The sequence below is a fragment of the Xyrauchen texanus genome, chromosome 12, assembly GCF_025860055.1.
Source record: "Xyrauchen texanus isolate HMW12.3.18 chromosome 12, RBS_HiC_50CHRs, whole genome shotgun sequence".
NCBI lineage: Eukaryota > Metazoa > Chordata > Actinopteri > Cypriniformes > Catostomidae > Xyrauchen > Xyrauchen texanus.
In genome coordinates, this window is record NC_068287.1 from 37746746 (window position 1) to 37765346 (window position 18601).

The following is an 18601-nucleotide window of genomic DNA, read 5'->3' on the forward strand; positions in this document are numbered from 1 at the left end:
AATTTAATTTCAAATAGACGCTTATGTACATTTACTATTGATCATGTTAGAAGTCATTAATTAAATAATTATCAAATGATGGAGAAGAGCGTTATTATTGTTTAGATATCCAAATGCGTGATGTAGTCAGGACCACTTTCAACATGTTAAAGAGATGATTCAGGTGTCTGTTGCGGCAGAGTGAGCCAGAATGCAGTGGTCTGCTGCATCCTCTTCAATATAGCGCTTCGAACCGGCCCGCAAGATTGGGTTTGTTTGTCCCATTGCCTAAGCTGCATTGGGCACTAAAACAGCACAGACAGCATTTGTAAATAAACCATGCTTCTACCGGGTGCAATTCAATTTAATTCTGCCCTAGGTGTTTTGGTACTGCAGTGCATGGACATGCAAGCATACATTGCATATGTACACTGAGCATTCTGCTCGCTCTCGCTGCCGATTGCTCTTGGGTAGGTCATGCCTCACCGAAGTTGATTCTATTTACAGCCTCGGTTCAAATTATGTGTTTGCCCTGCAATGGGAGCCAAAACATTGAAAGATTCTTGTGCTTTGATTTTGCATGTGTATACGCACACACAGCCTGTATTTGCCCTCTGTAAATCACACATTACAGCCAGGGAATGATAAAAGACGCTGGGAACAACTTTAAATCTCGAACACTCCAGTGGCTATGGTGACAGGCTGCTCTAAGAAAAACATGTCAGAGGGTTAATTTAGTCACTCTGGATAAAACTTACCCTTTAATATTGGTCTGTGACCAACTTTCCTTGCATGAGACAGATGTTTTGCCATTGTAAGAAAACTGTGAAACTGGTCTCAGATTAGTTTCTCCTCATTTATTTGCTTTTTGTGTGTGGGGTCAAAGTAACATCTTGCATGTAACAATGCATGTCATTTCTTGGAGATTTGTGCAACAGGTCAGTTTCTTCCTTCCAGTTTCTTCGTCAGTTGTAAGTTTTGTCATCTTGTATAATAAATAAGATGCATACATTTGGCAGTGAGTCCCTAATGCAGATGAAGATGCAGGATAACCTTGTAATACATCAGCCTGGAGGGCATGAAATCAATGGTGCAATTCACAAAGGATTCATTGGATGGATTATAATGTTCTTACACCTTCTGCCAGAAAGATTAAGTGCATTGTAATTGCATTGTCTGAATCTGATTTAGATTGACCTCAAGGCATCAATGTGGATGTATTGAAATGCCAACAGTTTTAAATATCTAATGGAAAATTTACATTTCAACCAAAACCAGAGAAAGAGAGATGTGTTTTTATTTAAAATGTTAAATTGAAATGTATTTAAACGTTTATTTTATAAAAATCACAATGTAAATAGTAAAAGAAATAATAATTATTATTGCAATTTTAAAATTGCTTTTTTTTTCTCTGTGTTTTGGTTTAATTACTTAAATAATTATTAACAAACAATACATTTTACTCTGAATTGTAATCAATATTCACTATTTAATTGCCTATTTATGACACTTTTGTTTATTCGGAGATGAGGATGAGGATGAACTGACAGAGCTTTGCATGTCACAGGTTTGGGAACTCTTCATGGACCATCCAAGTCTTCTGACACACATGCGCTTGTGAAATGCTGACCCTTGTGTTCTCTGTGTCAATAGTGCTCCTTGTGTAAGAAGTAAGCTTTTCTTGGTACTCAAAGCTTGGTACTTTGAGCTTAGACCAAATGCTTGTGTTTCAGCTAAATGAATTAGTCCCATTCATTATCGAGTGCATTGGCAACACAAACAATATGTAACGTTATTTGCTTACTGTATGCGTATTTGTGGTCCTGTGGTCTGTGTCTTTTTATAAAATGGACAGTTTAGACTTTAAATTCTATTTGGATGAGCCATGTTTGAAGCCATTAAATAGAACCTGTAATGGGACTATATTAATGTGCCAAGTTGCACCATATTGTTATGTATACCCTGTCTTGTTCCACTGTTGCCCTTTTGTTTACCATTTTTGTCACTTTTGTACTCCTTAGTTTTCACTTTTGTCCCTTTTGTAGCTCCACAGTCTTGTTTTCCCTCGTGTTCACTGGTCATTGTTTTCACCTGTCTCATTAGTTTGCCCTTTGGTTTCTGTTCATCACCTGGTTACCTTGTTTGAGTTCTGTTTGGTTATTGGTCCTTTTTCCCCTTGTGCATGTATTTAACCCTGTCTGTTTGTTCAGTCCTTGTCGATCGTTGAGTGTTGTTAGCTTTGTGTGTTTTCCCTGCCCGAGTTCTCAGTATTTAAGTTTCCTGTTTCCCCATTGTGGGTTTTTCTTTTGTGTTTATTTGTTTATTTGATCTTTCAATAAAAGTTTACTGCATTTGGATCCGCACCTCCTCGTCTGCCTCGCTGCTCATTCGTCACAGAACGATCGACCACACATGGATCCAGCAGCTATACGGGCCAAATGCCGGCTGCTCAACTTGCAGCAAGAAAACCGTCCTTTAGTAGACCACACTCTCTACTTTCTCCTCCTGGCGAGCTTTACGGACTTCCCGGACTCAGCATTGGTGGTTTTTTTCAGAACAGCTTAAACCCCTCGCTGAGGGCGCGGGTGCCACAGGCAACGCCCGGCTGCACTCTCCGCGACTATCTGGAGATGACCCTACTAGCGTGCAGCTCATCGCTCCCTGTCACTCCTGCCCCGGTCTGCGAGCCAGCACCCACGCCTGTCACTGTGAGCGAGCCAGCGCCCACGCATGTCACGGTGAGCGAGCCAGCGCCCACGCCTGTCACGGTGAGCGAGCCAGCGCCCACGCATGTCAATGTGAGAGAGCCAGCGCCCCCGCATGTCACTGTGAGCGAGCCAGCGCCTACGGCCTCTACCGTCAGCGAGCCTGAGCCCTCGTCAGCCACGGTCAGCGAGCCTGAGCCCTTGCCAGCCACGGCCAGCGAGCCTGAAGCCACGCTGACCAGGAACAGCGTCCCAGCTTCGCCAGTCGCATCAGCCCGAAGGAAGAGGAGAAGGGGAAAGGTCTCTGCTCTCCTAAACCCCTCTTGGCTCTGCCCTCAGCGCCCAGCGAACCCAAGCCGGCGCATACCACGGTAACCCAGCCAGAGCCTGTCGCCTCAGAGGTCAGTGAGCCAGTGCCTGTCGCCTCAGAGGTCAGTGAGCCAGTGCCTGTCGCCTCAGAGGTCAGTGAGCCAGCGCCTGTAGCCTCGACAGTCCCTGAGCCAGTGCCTGTAGCCTCGACCGTCCCTGAGCCAGTGCCTGTAGCCTCGACCGTCCCTGAGCCAGCGCCTGTAGCCTCGACCGTCCCAGAGCCAGCGCCTGTAGCCTCGACCGTCCTTGAGCCAGCGTCTGTAGCCTCGACCGTCCCTGAGCTAGCGCCTGTAGCCTTGACCGTCCCCGAGCCAGCGCCAGTAGCCATGACCGTCCGAGAGCCAGCGCCAGTAGCCATGACCGTCCGAGAGCCAGCTCCAGAAGCCATGACCGTCCAAGAGCCAGCGCCAGTAGCCATGACCGTCCAAGAGCCAGCGCCAGTAGCCATGACTGTCCAAAGGTCAGCGCCAGTGGTCGCGCCCGTCCAAGAGTCAGCGCCTTCCGAGCTTCCTAGTACTCTGCCTTCCGAGCTTTCCAGAGCTCCGCCTTCCGAGCTTCCTGGTACTCTGCTTTCCGAGCCTTCCGAGCTTTCCAGAGCTCCGCCTCCCGAGTTTCCCGAGCTTTCCAGAGCTCCGCCTCCCGAGTTTCCCGAGCTTTCCAGAGCTCCGCCTTCCGAGTTTCCCGAGCTTTCCAGAGCTCCGCCTTCCGAGCTTTCCAGAGCTCCGCCTTCCGAGTTTCCCGAGCTTTCCAGTGCTCCGCCTTCAGAGCTTTCCAGAGCTCCGCCTTCCGAGCTTTCCAGGGCTCCTCCTCCTGAGCCTTCCAGGGCTCCTCCTCCCGAGCTTTCCAGGGCTCCTCCTCCCGAGCCTTCCAGGGCTCCTCCTCCCGGGCCTTCCAGGGCTCCTCCTCTCAAGTCTCTCGAGGCTTCTAGGGCTCCTCCTCTCGAGCCTTCCAGGGCTCCTCCTCCCGAGCCTTCCAGGGCTCCGCCTCTCAAGCCTCTCGAGCCTTTTAGGGCTCCGCCTCCCAAGTCTCTCAAGTCTCTCGAGTCTTCCAGGGCTCCTCCTCCTGAGTCTTCCAGGGCTCCGCCTCTCAAGCCTCCAGAGCCTTCCAGGACTCCGCCTCTCAAGCCTCTCGAGCCTTCCAGGGCTCCGCCCCTCAAGCCTCGAGCCTTCCAGGGCTCTGCCTCTCAAGCCTTCCAGGGCTCCGCCCCTCAAGCCTCGCAAGCCTTCTAGGGCTCCACCCCTCCAGTCTCTCGAGCCACCCAGGGCTCCGCCTCTCGAGCCTTCCTGGGCTCTGCCTCCCGAGCCTCCCACGGCTCTGTTCCCAGAGACCCCAGAGCATTCTAGGGCTCCGCCTCTGAAACCTCCTACGGCACCACCCCCTTCGGCCCCGCCTCCAGAGAATTCCAGGTCTCCGCCACCTCAGCCTCTTACGGCGCCACCTTCCTCGGCCCCGCCTCCCGAGCCTCCTTCAGCTCAGCCTCCTGCGGCTCTTCTCCTCGTGCCTCCCTCGGCTCTGCCTCCAGAGCCTCCTACGGCTCCACCTCCAGAGCCTCTTAAGCCTCCTACAGCTCCGCCTCCAGAAACGCCCACGGCTCTGCCTCCCGAGCCTTCTACGGCTCTGCCTCCCGAGCCTCCTATGGCTCCACCTCCAGAGCCCCCTACGGCTCTGCCCCCAGAGACTCCAGAGCCTTCCAGGTCTCCGCTCCTAAAGCCTCCAACGGCGCTGCCTACCTCGGCTCCGCCTCCCGAGCCTCCTACGGCTCCGCCACCCGAGCCTCCTACGGCTCCACCTCCTGAGCCACCTACGGCTCCGCCTCCCGAGCCTCCTATGGCTCCGCCTCCCACTGCCCCGCCGCAAGAGCCACTCCCGGCTCCGCCTCCGAAGCCTCCCTCAGCCTCGCCTCCGACGCCTCCTAGTTCCTTCCCGGCTCCGCCTCTCCCGGCCAGGCCTCCTGAACCTATCCTTGCCCTGTGGTCGGCTTCCAGGCCACCTGAGCCCGTCCTTGCCCTGAGGTCAGCTCCCAGACCTCCTGCACCTGTCCTTGCCCTGCGGCCAGGCCCCAAGCCTCCTGAACCTGTCCTTGCCCTGAGGCCAGCTCCCAGGCCCCCTGGCCCGGTCCCTGTCCTGTGGCCTCCTCCCAGGCCTCCTGACCCGGCCCCTGTCCTGTGGCCTCCTCCCGGGCCTCCTGACCCAGTCCCTGTCCTGTGGCCTCCTCCCAGGCCTCCTGACCCTGTTCCCGTCCTGTGGCCGCCTTCCGGGCCTCCTGACCCGGTCCCAGTACTATGGCCTCTTCCCAGGCTCCCTGACCCAGTCCCTGTCCAGTGGCCTCCTCCCAGGCCTCCTGACCCGGTCCCTGTCCGGTGGCCTCCTCCCAGGCCCCCTGACCCAGTCCTGGTCCTTGCCAATTGGCCAGCTCCCGGGCCATCTGGACCGACCTCTGTCCTGTGGCCACCTCCCAGGCCCCCTGAACCGGCCCCTGCTCTGCGGCCATCTCCCAGTCCACCTAAACCCGCCCCTACCCGGTGGAAGCTCCCCAGGCCACCCGACCTGGTTCCCAGCACACACCCTGCTTGCTCTTGTGCCCCCCCTGGTCTGCCTGTCTGCCCCGGTGCCTTCATTTTGTTCTTTGTGGGTTTTTGTCTTTTGTCTTTGTTTTTTAGGATCATCTGGAAGCCGATCCTTTGAGGGGGGGCTCTGTTATGTATACCCTGTCTTGTTCCACTGTTGCCCTTTTGTTTACCATTTTTGTCACTTTTGTACTCCTTAGTTTTCATTTTTGTCCCTTTTGTAGCTCCACAGTCTTGTTTTCCCTCGTGTTCACTGGTCATTGTTTTCACCTGTCTCATTAGTTTGCCCTTTGGTTTCTGTTCATCACCTGGTTACCTTGTTTGAGTTCTGTTTGGTTATTGGTCCCTTTTCCCCTTGTGCATGTATTTAACCCTGTCTGTTTGTTCAGTCCTTGTCGATCGTTGAGTGTTGTTAGCCTTGTTTGTTTTCCCTGCCCGAGTTCTCAGTATTTAAGTTTCCTGTTTCCCCATTGTGGGTTTTTCTTTTGTGTTTATTTGTTTATTTGATCTTTCAATAAAAGTTTACTGCATTTGGATCCGCACCTCCTCGTCTGCCTCGCTGCTCATTCGTCACACATATAAACCCTACGGTTAGGATATTGAACTATATTACTTGGCAGAATAATTGGTTGTTCCCATTTCAATCAATACAAATTTGGAGTGTTTATTGAACATTAGTGTCTTTATCATATTGCTGTCATCACCATTTTATAAAAGCAGTAAGCCACTGAAGTCCATGCGTTCAATGATTTTACGGGAATTTAAGAAAACCCTTTACTATGTGTATAAAAATTATGTCTGGGAAATGTAATTTAGGATGCGTTCATTTCTGTGATTAATAGTTGACTGTTTATCATGCAATTAATGCAATACATGTTTTTTTAAACTTCACTAATGCTTTCCCCACTTCCTGTGGCTTATATTTTCATATATACATTTTCAGGCGGTACGTGCTCGACTCAGCGCACTGATGAATGTTAAGAAGAAGAATATTTTTTTTTAAATGTTCGTAATGGTGATCAGTCTGGATTGGTGTTGTTGGTTAACTGAATCGCATTGTGATTAAATGCGTAATTCTTTTTTAACACGTTATTTTTTGTAAAATTAATCGCACTGAATTAACGCATTAAATCGACAACCCTAATATATATATATATATATATATATATATATATATATATATATATATATATATACCTTAAACAAGCATATACATTCTCTTATGTGCATTTTGTAGAATTTATCCACATCTTAATGTTTCCATCCAGCATTTGTTATGCAATATCCCAAAATTCACATTAAAAATATGTGGATGGAAACCCAGCTAATAATAATTCAATGCATTAAATATGGAATTCAGTAATCATTTATAATTGCTATAATAATATGCAATATACTGTATTACTCTTACTTTTTTAAGAAAATGTACATTTAAAAAAATTATAGAATTTACAGAATTACAGTTTTCAAATTTTTTAATTTTTCAAAAATAGAATTTTAAAATGTTTGAACTGATTCATGGCCAAATGTCAGATGTCCTGATGTAGTGTATCATTTAGTAAAGAATCAAATCATATGGAATCGTTGTCAGGGCAAAATATTTACACCTTGTGATGCAGAGCTTTATGCGGCTTATTGCTTTATCTACCCTGCCTTCAGCTTGCATTGTCAAGTTAAACTGTTATTTTGGTCACAATCTTGCAGTCCTGCCATGGTCTAATACGGTTTCTGATTAGCTCCTTTTTTGGCTCCTGTTATTGTTTTTGGCTCCCTTATTTGCATGATACTTCATGACAATCCACCATCCCCTCCCTTCCATCTCTCTGTCTTCATACTACTGCTCTCTGTCTCTCAATCCCACCCCCCTCTTCTCTCTCTCTTTCTCTTTCTCTGAGCAAGCTCTCAGCTCTCGACTCTATTTTTAGCACAGTCCTGCCCCTCCCCTGTCGCTCGGCAGCTATTTCCAGCAGCCTGATGCAGCTCCAGTCTGTTTGTAAACTCTGCGTCTCTATACCACTTATCTCCTGTTCGCCACACACTGCAGGGGAGGGTACAGAGATTCAGCTTTAAACAATTACGAAAAACAAAACGGCAAACCTCAGTTACACCAGTCGAAACAACAGTGGATGGTTCACTTTAAGCCCATTCATTTGGAGATCTAGTTGTGCGGTGCTGTTGTGAGGGCTTTGCCAGGATTGGCTGGCTGTACTACGCGACTCAGTGGACGGCGAGAGGAGAGTAAAAGGAGGGGAAGGAAGAGGGGGACAGGCAGCTTGCTGATAGAAGTCTCTCGGTGTTCTATTTTGCGTTCCACTCTATCTCGCCGTTATATACAGCCTTTGATCTTGTCTTTCCATGCTTCATCGCATTTCCTCATGGGGAAGTCGCTGTTTTGGAGTGCGGCAATACTGCATGCATAACTTCTGAGATTTACAGGATACAGGCACGCTTGGACGGGGGAATTGGATACGATCCACACGTGGACTTGTCGCCGTGAATTAGCTGTTTGTTTCTGTAATAGACGATTAGACAAGGCAGTGATGTGGTTTTATGAATAGAGTCGTTTGTGCAGTCGTACTATTGATCGCTTGAGTGAACATTTTGAAGATTTGTCTACAGCATTTCCTTCCACGGAGTCTAGCTTGCATTTGTTTATTTGGAACCATGGAACTAATGTGCAAAACTGTCATTTATTTTCTTGATGCCTGTACCTTGCATTAAAAAAGGACGTACAGTTATTTTCCTTCAAATGTGTTTGCAGTAGTTTTTTTTAGTAGTGCACATGACGGAGAGTGAGCTCTTTTTACATGTAGAAATTTTTTGCATGAATTGTGTGGTCATATTTTGAGACTGGCATGCTTTTGAAGCCAACCGTACCGGGACTGTGCGCAATGTTGCAGACAATCTATGAGACAGAATCCTGCTTCTCCTCAGACAGCACGTCCAGCCGAGATCCTCCCATAGAGCTGCTACCTCAGTCTAGAAGCACCAGCATGCCTAGTACCGGTGAGTTCATGAGAGAGAGAGAGAAAGCGCAGGAAACATAGAGGAGTAGATATAAAATGCAAGCATGCATCTTGAGAGGTGTATTGCTTTGGAAAACAAAATGTGAGAGGGGGGTTGGAGGTAAAAGTGTGTTTGCATTGCTTGTGCCAAAGATCTTTGAAGTCAAGAGCTGTTGATATTTGTTTCATAGGACAACAGTTGTGCTGTGACTAGATCTGCACTTTATTTTGTCTGGTTGAACTCTGTTTGGACAAAACTGAGAGGGTCATGATGTTAAACCTGAAATAGGTTTTAAAGGTGGCTGCTTTTTCTTTCTGTAGTAGCATCAACTTCACTCAATTAAACATTTTCATTGTGTTTGGTTGTTTAGGTAGCTAGCTAATCTGTTAAGAATATTAGGCTAAGGTTGTTAAGTTAATGTGTTCAACCATATGGTTTCAAATGCTTTTGAGAGTATTAAACCTAATAAATGCAAATTTGTGTTGTGTGGGTTGCAAATGAACCCTGTTGCACAGGGTTTCCACAGTCATGGAAAACCTGAAATATCAGGGAATATTAATATTGTGATTTCCAGGCCTGGAAAAGATATTGAGATGGATAAAAATGGTAAAATTTTTTATGGTGAATATTTGTATGCTCACTATTTATGCTAGTTAAAGAAAGAGTACTTTGCTTGAAATTGGTCTTTGAGAGTTCAATCTCTTTTTTTTAAAAAAAAAAAAAAGAAAAGAAAATGCTTTTAGGGTAATCCTAAACAATTTGGAGTTATAGGAATTAATTGATCAAAAGGTGTGCGAACTTTGTTTGCAACTCAAAACAGCTTGAGGCATTTTTTAACATTGTAAAATGACAGAATAATGCAATTGCTTTACTCTTTATGTTAGAGAGGTCCTCAGCTTCATGTTAGCAGAGTAAACTTTCGTCCTTGTCAGAAGTGACATCAACATTCCCGTCAGAGCCCTGTGAGTTTTGGCCATCTCACCTGCGCTTTAATCAACAGAGAGGAACGACTATATAACAGTGTGTAGGTGTATGGCCGCTTCCTTTGTCTCGCACCGGGCCTGTTTATCTGACACCTGTTCAAATAGATAGATACACCATAAAATCCCTTTTCCTCGCCTCATGTATCTGTCTATTTGTAGAATGAATCCCTTTGTACTTGTCTTAAATTCGTTGAGGCATCTGTTGATTTAGGCCTAAGGACTGAACTAGATAACTTGTGGTTCACACAATCATAGAAAACCTGGAAATGTCAATGTTATGAATAACAATGAAATGAATAAAATCTTAAAATTCATGAAAATGTCACCGAAAATTCTATCTAATTTGTCAGTTAATTTAGAGTAAAAATTCCACTACAGAATGCAGAATACATGCTATAAAATGTAATTTGTAACATTCCGTTAGATTACACAAGGTCAGTAACGTATTCTAAATACTTTGGATTACTTTGTCAGCATTGGTAGATTTCTTTTCACTTTTTTTCACTATAAAAACTCTGCATTACAGTAACACAAGATACACGTATGTTAAAAATACATTCTCTGAAAAACTTAAATATCTTATGCAGTGTTGTTTCTAAAACAAGATCAATCAAATTGATCTTGTTTTAAGGATTTTTAGATCATTTTACAGGAAAACAATACAAAAATTATTAGCAAGAACATGATTTTTGCCCTAATATCAAAGGTATTACTAGATAAAAAGAAATTATTATCCAATGTGAATTTTCTTGATAAAAAAATAAGATTGTGTCTGGTAATATGTACAATGGATAGAAATAGCATTTTAGCTCAGCGTAAAGCTGACAATTTACTCAAGGTGGTGTTAGCAATGCCAAGGTCATTGGTTTGATTCTTATGGAACATGTACTTGTGAAAAACAAAAAATATACCTTGAATGCACTGTAAGTCACTTTGAATATTTCATAAGCATAAATGTTACGTGTTCTATTGCATTTAAATAATGTCTTGCTACTAGTCAAGTTGAATCATTATTAAAATAAATAATAGTTTATTAGGAACTAAACTCTTTTTCAGGACACTGTATTTTAAAGATAATTTTGTAAAAACACTAATAGCTTACAGACTGTAGGCAATTAAGGTCACAGTTATAAAAACTTAGGACACTAAAGAGACCTTTCTACTGACTCTGAACAACACCAAAAGAAAGATGCCCAGGGTCCCTGCTCATCCGCGTGAACATGCCTTAGGCATGCTGCATGGAGGCATGAGGACTGCAGATGTGGCCAGGGCAATAAATTGCAATGTCCATACTTTGAAATGCCTAAAACAGCAAGAAAGGGAGACAGGAAGGACAGCTGATCATCCTCGCAGTGGCAGATAGGATGGGTACATCCGAATGTCACACCTGCGGGACAGGTACAGGATGGCAACAACAACTGCCATAGTTGCACCAGGAATGCACAATCCCTCCATCAGTGCTCAGACTGTCCGCAGTAGGCTGAGAAAGGCTGGACTGAGGGCTTGTAGGCCTGTTGTAAGGCAGATAGTTACCAGACAAAACTGGCAACAATGTCACCTATGGGCACAAACCCATCTTCGCTGGACCAGACAGTACTGGCAAACACTGACTGATGATTCATGGTTTTGTCTCACCAGGGGTGATGGTCAGACTCACGTTTATTGTCGAAGGAATGAGCATTACACCGAGGCCTGTAATCTGGAGCAGGATTGATTTGGAGGTGGAGGTGGTCCGTCATGGTCTGGAGCGGTGTGTCACAGCATCATCAGACTGAGCTTGTTGTCTTTGCAGGCAATCTCAATGCTGTGCTTTACAGGGAAGACATCCTCATGTGGTACCCTTCCTGCAGGCTCATCCTGACATGACCCTCCAGCATGACAATGCCAACTGCCGTACTGCTCGTTCTGTGTGTGATTTCCTTTAAGACAGGAATGTCAGTGTTCTGCCATGGCCAACGAAGAGCCCGGATCTCAATCCCATTGAGCACGTCTGGGACATGTTGGATCGGAGGGTGATGGCTAGGGCCATTCCCCCCAGAAATGTCTGGGAACTGGCAAGTGCCTTGGTGGAAGAGTGTGGTAACATCTAACAGCAAGAACTGGCAAATCTGGTGTAGTCCATGAGGAGGAGATGCACTGCAGAACTTAATTCAGCTGGTGGCCACACCAGATACTGACTGTTACTTTTAACTTTGTTAATTTTGACCCCCACTTTGTTCAGGGACACATTATTCTATTTCCGTTAGTCGAGAGGACGTTTATTTTTTTGCTGAGTTTATGTTTTAAGAATAATACAATTCCCATTAGGACACTTTGTTCCAAAATATTGCAGAAATTAATGGGATACCTTTATCATTTCTGAACTAGGGCAAAACAATTTAGACTTGAAAGACTTAATGGCAGAAACTTTTTTCCAAGACCAAAATGCCTTCACAAAACATGCTTGTTGCATGTGCCATAGTTATTTACTCTTCTTCAACGCTAGTATATAGTGGAGTGTTGACGTCTCTAATTGGCATAAAGGCTACATTACACTCCACATGTGCTGTAACAAATCATGGACAGCATGCATTTTGTTTATAGGTAGCATCGGGCTTGCTTGCACAATTATTGTAGTCATCTAGACATCAGTCTGTATGCACTTGTTATTTGTTTTGTTTTGGCTATATGGAAAGCAGCTGCAAAATAGTCCATGAAATATGTGACCCAGGAGGTGTCTGACATTTTTGGTGTGATTTCACAAAAGCAGGCTTGTAGGAGTTGAACCCTTGTTTGTATTAGCATGCTGCTAGATTTGGTCTGTTAATCTTTATCTAAGATAATAAAACTTGTATTGAATACTGATAAACCGATATAAGGGCCAGACTAATTAATCAGATGAGAGTTGATTATTCATAGTCGAAATTATTGGCAATGGTCTATAATCAGCACATTTCTAATCTAGTATTTGCAAATTAAATGAATTTTTCAGGTTCAATACAAGTTAAGTTCACAGCTTTTGTGATAAAATGTTGATTTACACACACACGTTGGTCTACCTATCATTATGAGGACTTTCCATAGACATAATGATTTTTATATCACATAAACGTACACACACACACACACACACACACACACACACAAATTGACTCATTCCTTGTTTATTTAAAAAAATCACAGTTACAAAAAGGCACTTACAATAGAAGTAATTGGGGCCGGTCCATAAACTTTGACAATAGCAGTTTAAACAAACATAAAATGTAAAAGTTTTTTTATTTGGTAATCAACATTACACCACAAATGTGGTCAATTGAGCTAAACTTGTATTGAATATTCCTTTTAATATTCACAACTTGAGAATTCTACAGTGACATTTTATGGTACAGTAACAATACTGAAGTACTTAGTGATTAAGGCCGATTGTGTTGCTTGACCAGTGTCAAGGCATTTCTCTGCTAATTTTGCAAGTTGTGAACACGTATTTACTCGTTAAGCTGAGTTTATCTTCTAAAAATTGCTGAACCGATTATGGCCAAACTAATCTTTGCTCAAGCAAAAAGTTGATACTCCCTGCGGAGCTTTTTAATTAATCATACCTGCGTTATGTAATGGAAAAATCCTTGCAACATCATGCTGAATCATTATGGATTAGGTGGATTGCAAATTTGATGGCTGGCTTGTGGCTTCCAGTCCAAGCTTTTATCTGACTACAATTGTGTGACTGTGTAATACAGCCCTTAGATTATAAATCTCTGTATGGAACTTTAAACAATTGTCTATGTGATGAAGAAAGGTCTTGCATAGGTTAAACCACTTTAAATGGCAAGTAAAAAGAAATTTAAAGGCAATTGAACTTGTTATTTGTTCTGGGATTTATGATAAATATACATTTCAATAGGGCTGCCGCCTAATTGTTGACCAAATGTTAGTCGATGAGAAGAGTCTTGGTCGACCAAATTTTGATTGGCCGGTTGGTCGCAGAAAAAAAACTCCACAGGAAACCGACAAACACCGGTATTACCGCTGGTTGGACACTAGGTGGTACCATGGGGTAATTTTTATTAAACAGGGTTAAGGTTAAGCCTAATAATTCAAATGAAACTTGAAAAAAATGTAATGCAATTAAATGTGTGTTGTTCGACTTCGAAAATCTTTGGTCGGGGGCAGCCCTATGTTTCAGAACCTAGACCTTCATAACTGTCTGTGTTTTCAATCACTTCAAAAGCAAATAATTCAGTATCATCCTTGAAATCAGCAACCAAATCAGTCAACAGTGAAGCCAACTCTAATAGCAAACATTGCACAAATGTATCGAATTGTGTGCTTACTTAGAAATCAATGGCATGGCATTTAGGTCAGTTTCTCTTTGACAAAAAGATGCCATGCCCAGCTGCTGGCAGTCTCCACCCCCCTGGCTCACCTAAATGTTCTAGATGTTTTAGACATGATATCATTTCATATTCCAGGCATAAAGCACATTCTAATATCACTGACAAATTCCATAAATGCCAATGCAGCAAAGTCAATAGATCTTTTGTAGGCAATGTGAATGCAAATATTGTTACGTCAGTTGTGTTGAAGGTGGCGCAAAGTCCATTGGGGGTACATGTTCCACATAAGTTCTATGCCAAAACATTTTCATGGGGATATTTTGCCATTGAGTGGCCATGTGAATAAGGCCAACATTAAGCACATTCAAAACTAATTTTACTTCCATAATCTGACTTATCATACGGTGTATTCAGCTAAAAAATGAAATGTAGAGCGGGACTTGATTGTATCCATTGGGAATTCATTGGAATGTGAATAGTGGGTTTTATATACAGAGTTGAGTCAGTTGGTTTAAGTGAAGGGTTAAAGTAAGAGGAAGAAAAGGAACTTGTGATGTCAACCAAAAAGAAAGTCATTTCTGAAGTGAATTTATTACAGTTGGTAAAAGATTACAAAGACTTTTTGTCTAAAAAAGTACATGATGTGCACCAATGACCAGAAACATACATAAAAAAATTTAATGGGGTCAATATTGAATTCATGTTGACATCAAGGCAACCAAAGAATAACAAAAACTTACCGCTATGGCTGCAGTAAGTAAAGACTTTTCAGTCATAAACCCTCGCAAGAGTCACTAAAACAATATGTGCAAGTAAAAGTAATAGTAACACTGTCATTTGCATACCAAGTTTGTTTCTTCTTGGAGTCGCCAAAATAGCTCCTCTAAATTTAGCCCACTACGGCTAGTCAACTATTTCTTCCCAACGATGTCCCTGTACTATAATCAGCACCAGGCGTGCCACGCCTGTTTACAGGCCCATGGTCTCACCCCATGTCTTGAATGGCAACCAGTGCTGTTAGGACACTATGGGAATGCATTAGCCCTGCCCACTATCTTTCTTTGCAGCACCTCTTTGAGGTCTGTTCTCAAACTGCATTGCATTTGCTTTCGTGACACAAGATTAAAACAAACATGAGTCAGTCGATCAGTGATTCAATTGCTGATTCAGTTGATGATTAAAAAAATCTGTTGTTTATCTGTTTCTCTTTCTCTAAGCAGTTATCGATGTTACACTTGTGTAGGTGTTCAATTGACAAACTACACAACTTCCTTGTAAATAATAATGGCAGGATGACTCAAAATTACAAGCCACGGTGAACTACAAACTGAATCACGTTCAGACATTAAAGGAAAATTATGTCCATGTTGCAACATGCATTCAAATTAGCTTGGAAAACACAAAGCTTAAATGATATTCCCATGTCAGAATGAGTGTCAGAAGAACATATTGGCAGATATTTGAACATTCAGATCAGGTTGAGGACATTGTGTAGTGAAGTGGAAATAGACTATGTATTTACTCCAAGCTGTTTGGTTTGTACCCTACACATGAGCTAATAATATCTGACTAGTCTCATTTTACTATCGTCTATTATTGGGTCTGTGTAAAGTATAGTCCTATTATGGCGGTGAGGGATATTTCTGGAGGCAAGATGTTATTGTAGAGAATGTAGACAACAATATGTGTAAACTGGGGAGGGTTGAGGTCTCTTAGTTGTGTCAGACTGTTTACAGCAAATCAGCCCTTGATTTCTCCTCATTGCTAGGTTTTGTTTTTTTGGTTGTTAGGGTTTTCTGAGTGGTTACTTACTCAAAAGTCAAAAATAAACCCAGTCTCTATGGTTGTCTAGTGGTTAGATTTGGTTTGGGTCCCTTGTAAGTCTGATCACTAAGAGAAGTAAAACCACACCTCTCCCCATTAACTTTCATGATTTGTGTATTAATTAATTAATGTCTCATGCATTAGCGCTGCATTTTTTGGATGTTGTGTCAGGTAAAAAAGAACTTGGTTAACTTTTAAAAACACATTTCAAGACACCTGCGTTCTGTTAAATGTGTTGCGTTGCATCTCGCTTTTTTAACCTAAAAATTATTTTGGTCTGAACGGTCCTTAAGAATTTCCTCTCCACAGTCTTCTATGTAGACAGACAATAATAGATATCCCATATCCAGAGTCTTTATTGGTGCATCTGACAAGTCTAGATTCTCAACTTTCATGTTCTTTATAATAAGCAGGAAAACGTCACTGGATCACTGTGCTTGTAAGCTTTTGCATGGAAGGTTTCATCATGCAGCTGTCTCTAGACATGCATTTTATCTATGTCGTGTGCCAAAGTGACATGTAACACCACCCACTTTGTTGCATGCCTTGGCCATGCTTTATTTGATATTCTGCTCACGAGGAATGAGTTTTCACTTCTTCGTTTACCTTATTTTCATTTCACTTCTCGTTTTAATAAGTAATAGCAGATTGTACATTTACTTAAAAAAAGAAAGAAAAAAAGATGCTTCCAATAAATATTTTGTTTTCCTTGCCTAGTGCCAAATGACCAATGGCTTTAAATTCCTGATATACTTTTAATATCCTTTGCTGGAAATAGTTTCATAACAAAAGTAATAACCTTTCATTTGCACATGCCATCCAAACCCTTCAGGATCTCAGCAGAGTTCCAGCTCTTATTCAAAGCAAATATCTAGCTCTCACTGGCTTTCCCATTTGCCTTTTTCCCAAATTCATGTATTGTGAAAGGGTTTTTACAAGAACTGAAGGCTCTTTGGTATTTTGGCTGTTACGGGTGAATTTCGTTTTTTAGTTGTTGTTTTTTTTTTTTTTGTAGCCAGACTTCCAACAAGACAGTCCAACTTCAATGAAATTACCTCCATATTAGGCAAGTTCGTAAAGGTGGCATTTTGACTGTGGTCACACAGTCAGACTTCAGCCTTGTCAGCTGTGTTTACCTAGTATTTACGAGGTGTGATTTTTTTTTTTAATATCCATTTAAATCTTTTTATTATAAATGGCCATAATTAAATTATTATCCTTTCTGAAGATTCCGCAGTGTTTTTCTATCACTAACAAAAAATTCACTCTTAAATGAGTGGAAAAACTCATTATGAATTGATGCAATAAAAATACTGCTACAAATATCAATGTCATCTTTCAGTCCTTATCTATTGAATCTTGTTGCAGTCTTTTTCTGAGGAATTTTTTTTTCTGCTGCAATACACCCTTCCACCCCCCTCTCTGCTTTTAGTGGCTTGAGATGAATTCCGCACCACACATTGAAGTTTACCCAGAAAACAACATTCCTCTCATGCAAGCGTTTGACGTCAATGCTGCTGCATTTATAGAACCTGTAAACAGTGGCTAGCACTCAGCCTGCTGCTTAGCCATGACATTTCATCGTCTGAATGTTTATGCTTTCGTGCGGCTTCTTCTGCTTTGCTTTTTTTTCTGCTCATGAAAGGTTGTCCCATTTGAACTAGGGCCCTAAGGAATGGCGGTTAGGCATATGCAGCTCTCCATATGATAGGGGTTTTGCTGTTGAATGGGACACTGTTTTGGACCGATGGAGAAGGAGGGGTGGGGGTTATGGGAAATGGAGTTTGTGGCCCAAGTTCAGTGCCATGTGTTGCCTGCAAAGAACAACACTGTCAGATGTTGCGAATGGAGTCGGAATAGTTGATGGGCTTAGTTTGGGTTTATGTGTAACCTTTCACATACAAAACAAGTAGGGATGCACCGATCCAATACCTGGGTATCGGTTCAATGAGCCATATCCAAATCCGATACTGTGTGTCATGTTCGTTACTGTCAAGCTAAAAAAATTACATATAAGATCCATAAAAACACAATTATAGTAGTTCATATGAGTCATTTTATTCTAAGCCACTTTAAGACGTGCGATAGCTCTATGAATTACAAAAGGCTGTGTTTTATAAGTAAATATATAAAATGCATGCACAGCTCCAGTGCGTCAGTGAATGGCGCTGCTCTGTTTACACACACACAGACACGCACACACACACACACACACACACACACACACACACACACACACACTTATGGCTATTTTTAGCCTTCACACGTTGTGCAATATTTGAGCACTACTAACAAACCACATCTAAGATATAGATGCTCAAAAGTTTGGTTCACTTATAATATGCATTTAGAATGGCACTGGAGGTGGATTTTACCAGAATTTGAATAAGAAGCGAATTAAACTACTGTGAACTTGCCTACAAACAGACACCAATAGGACTTCCTGGAGCGTCCAGAATGTCAAAATAAAAGCGTGAGGGTTTAAAAGTTAAAGTTCACGATTGAGATATATTGCTAATATATTATTATTTGTTTACAAATTATAATAATATTTAAGTTGAATGAAAATAACTGTGTGAATGAATAGTGAGCTGATATCTTACAACTAAATTGAACAAAAAAAGAGATCTGAATCCTAGTCCAAATACAAGTAAAAAAAAGAAAGAAAACTGCTTCTTTTCTACTGATGACTTATACTGGAATGACTGTTAATTTTGATGCTACATTATCCAGTACACTAGTTAATAATAAAGTGTTTTTTAATAAGCTATACATTTATATTGAAATAATGTATAGTTAGAGGTTTGTGTTTCTTTACATATTAAAGAGTACTCCCAATAAGTTCCACACAATAA

General features: G+C 42.5%; 1 protein-coding gene across 5 annotated transcripts in view; it reads left to right on the top strand.

The window, feature by feature from the left end:
• Positions 1 to 18601, top strand: part of LOC127652708 (histone deacetylase 5-like) — an 87893-nt gene that overhangs the window by 25771 nt on the left and 43521 nt on the right. For 2 of the 5 annotated variants that reach the window (XM_052139025.1, XM_052139026.1), the window contains exon 1: positions 7657 to 8626. The exons of 2 other annotated variants lie outside the window; for them this stretch is intronic. In XM_052139025.1, the coding sequence (XP_051994985.1) occupies positions 8476 to 8626 (151 nt within the window). In that variant the 5' untranslated portion in view covers positions 7657 to 8475. Of the gene's footprint in view, positions 1 to 7656; positions 8627 to 8656; positions 8729 to 18601 lie in introns of those variants that run through there. One more of the 5 variants, XM_052139027.1, reaches the window with a different exon arrangement.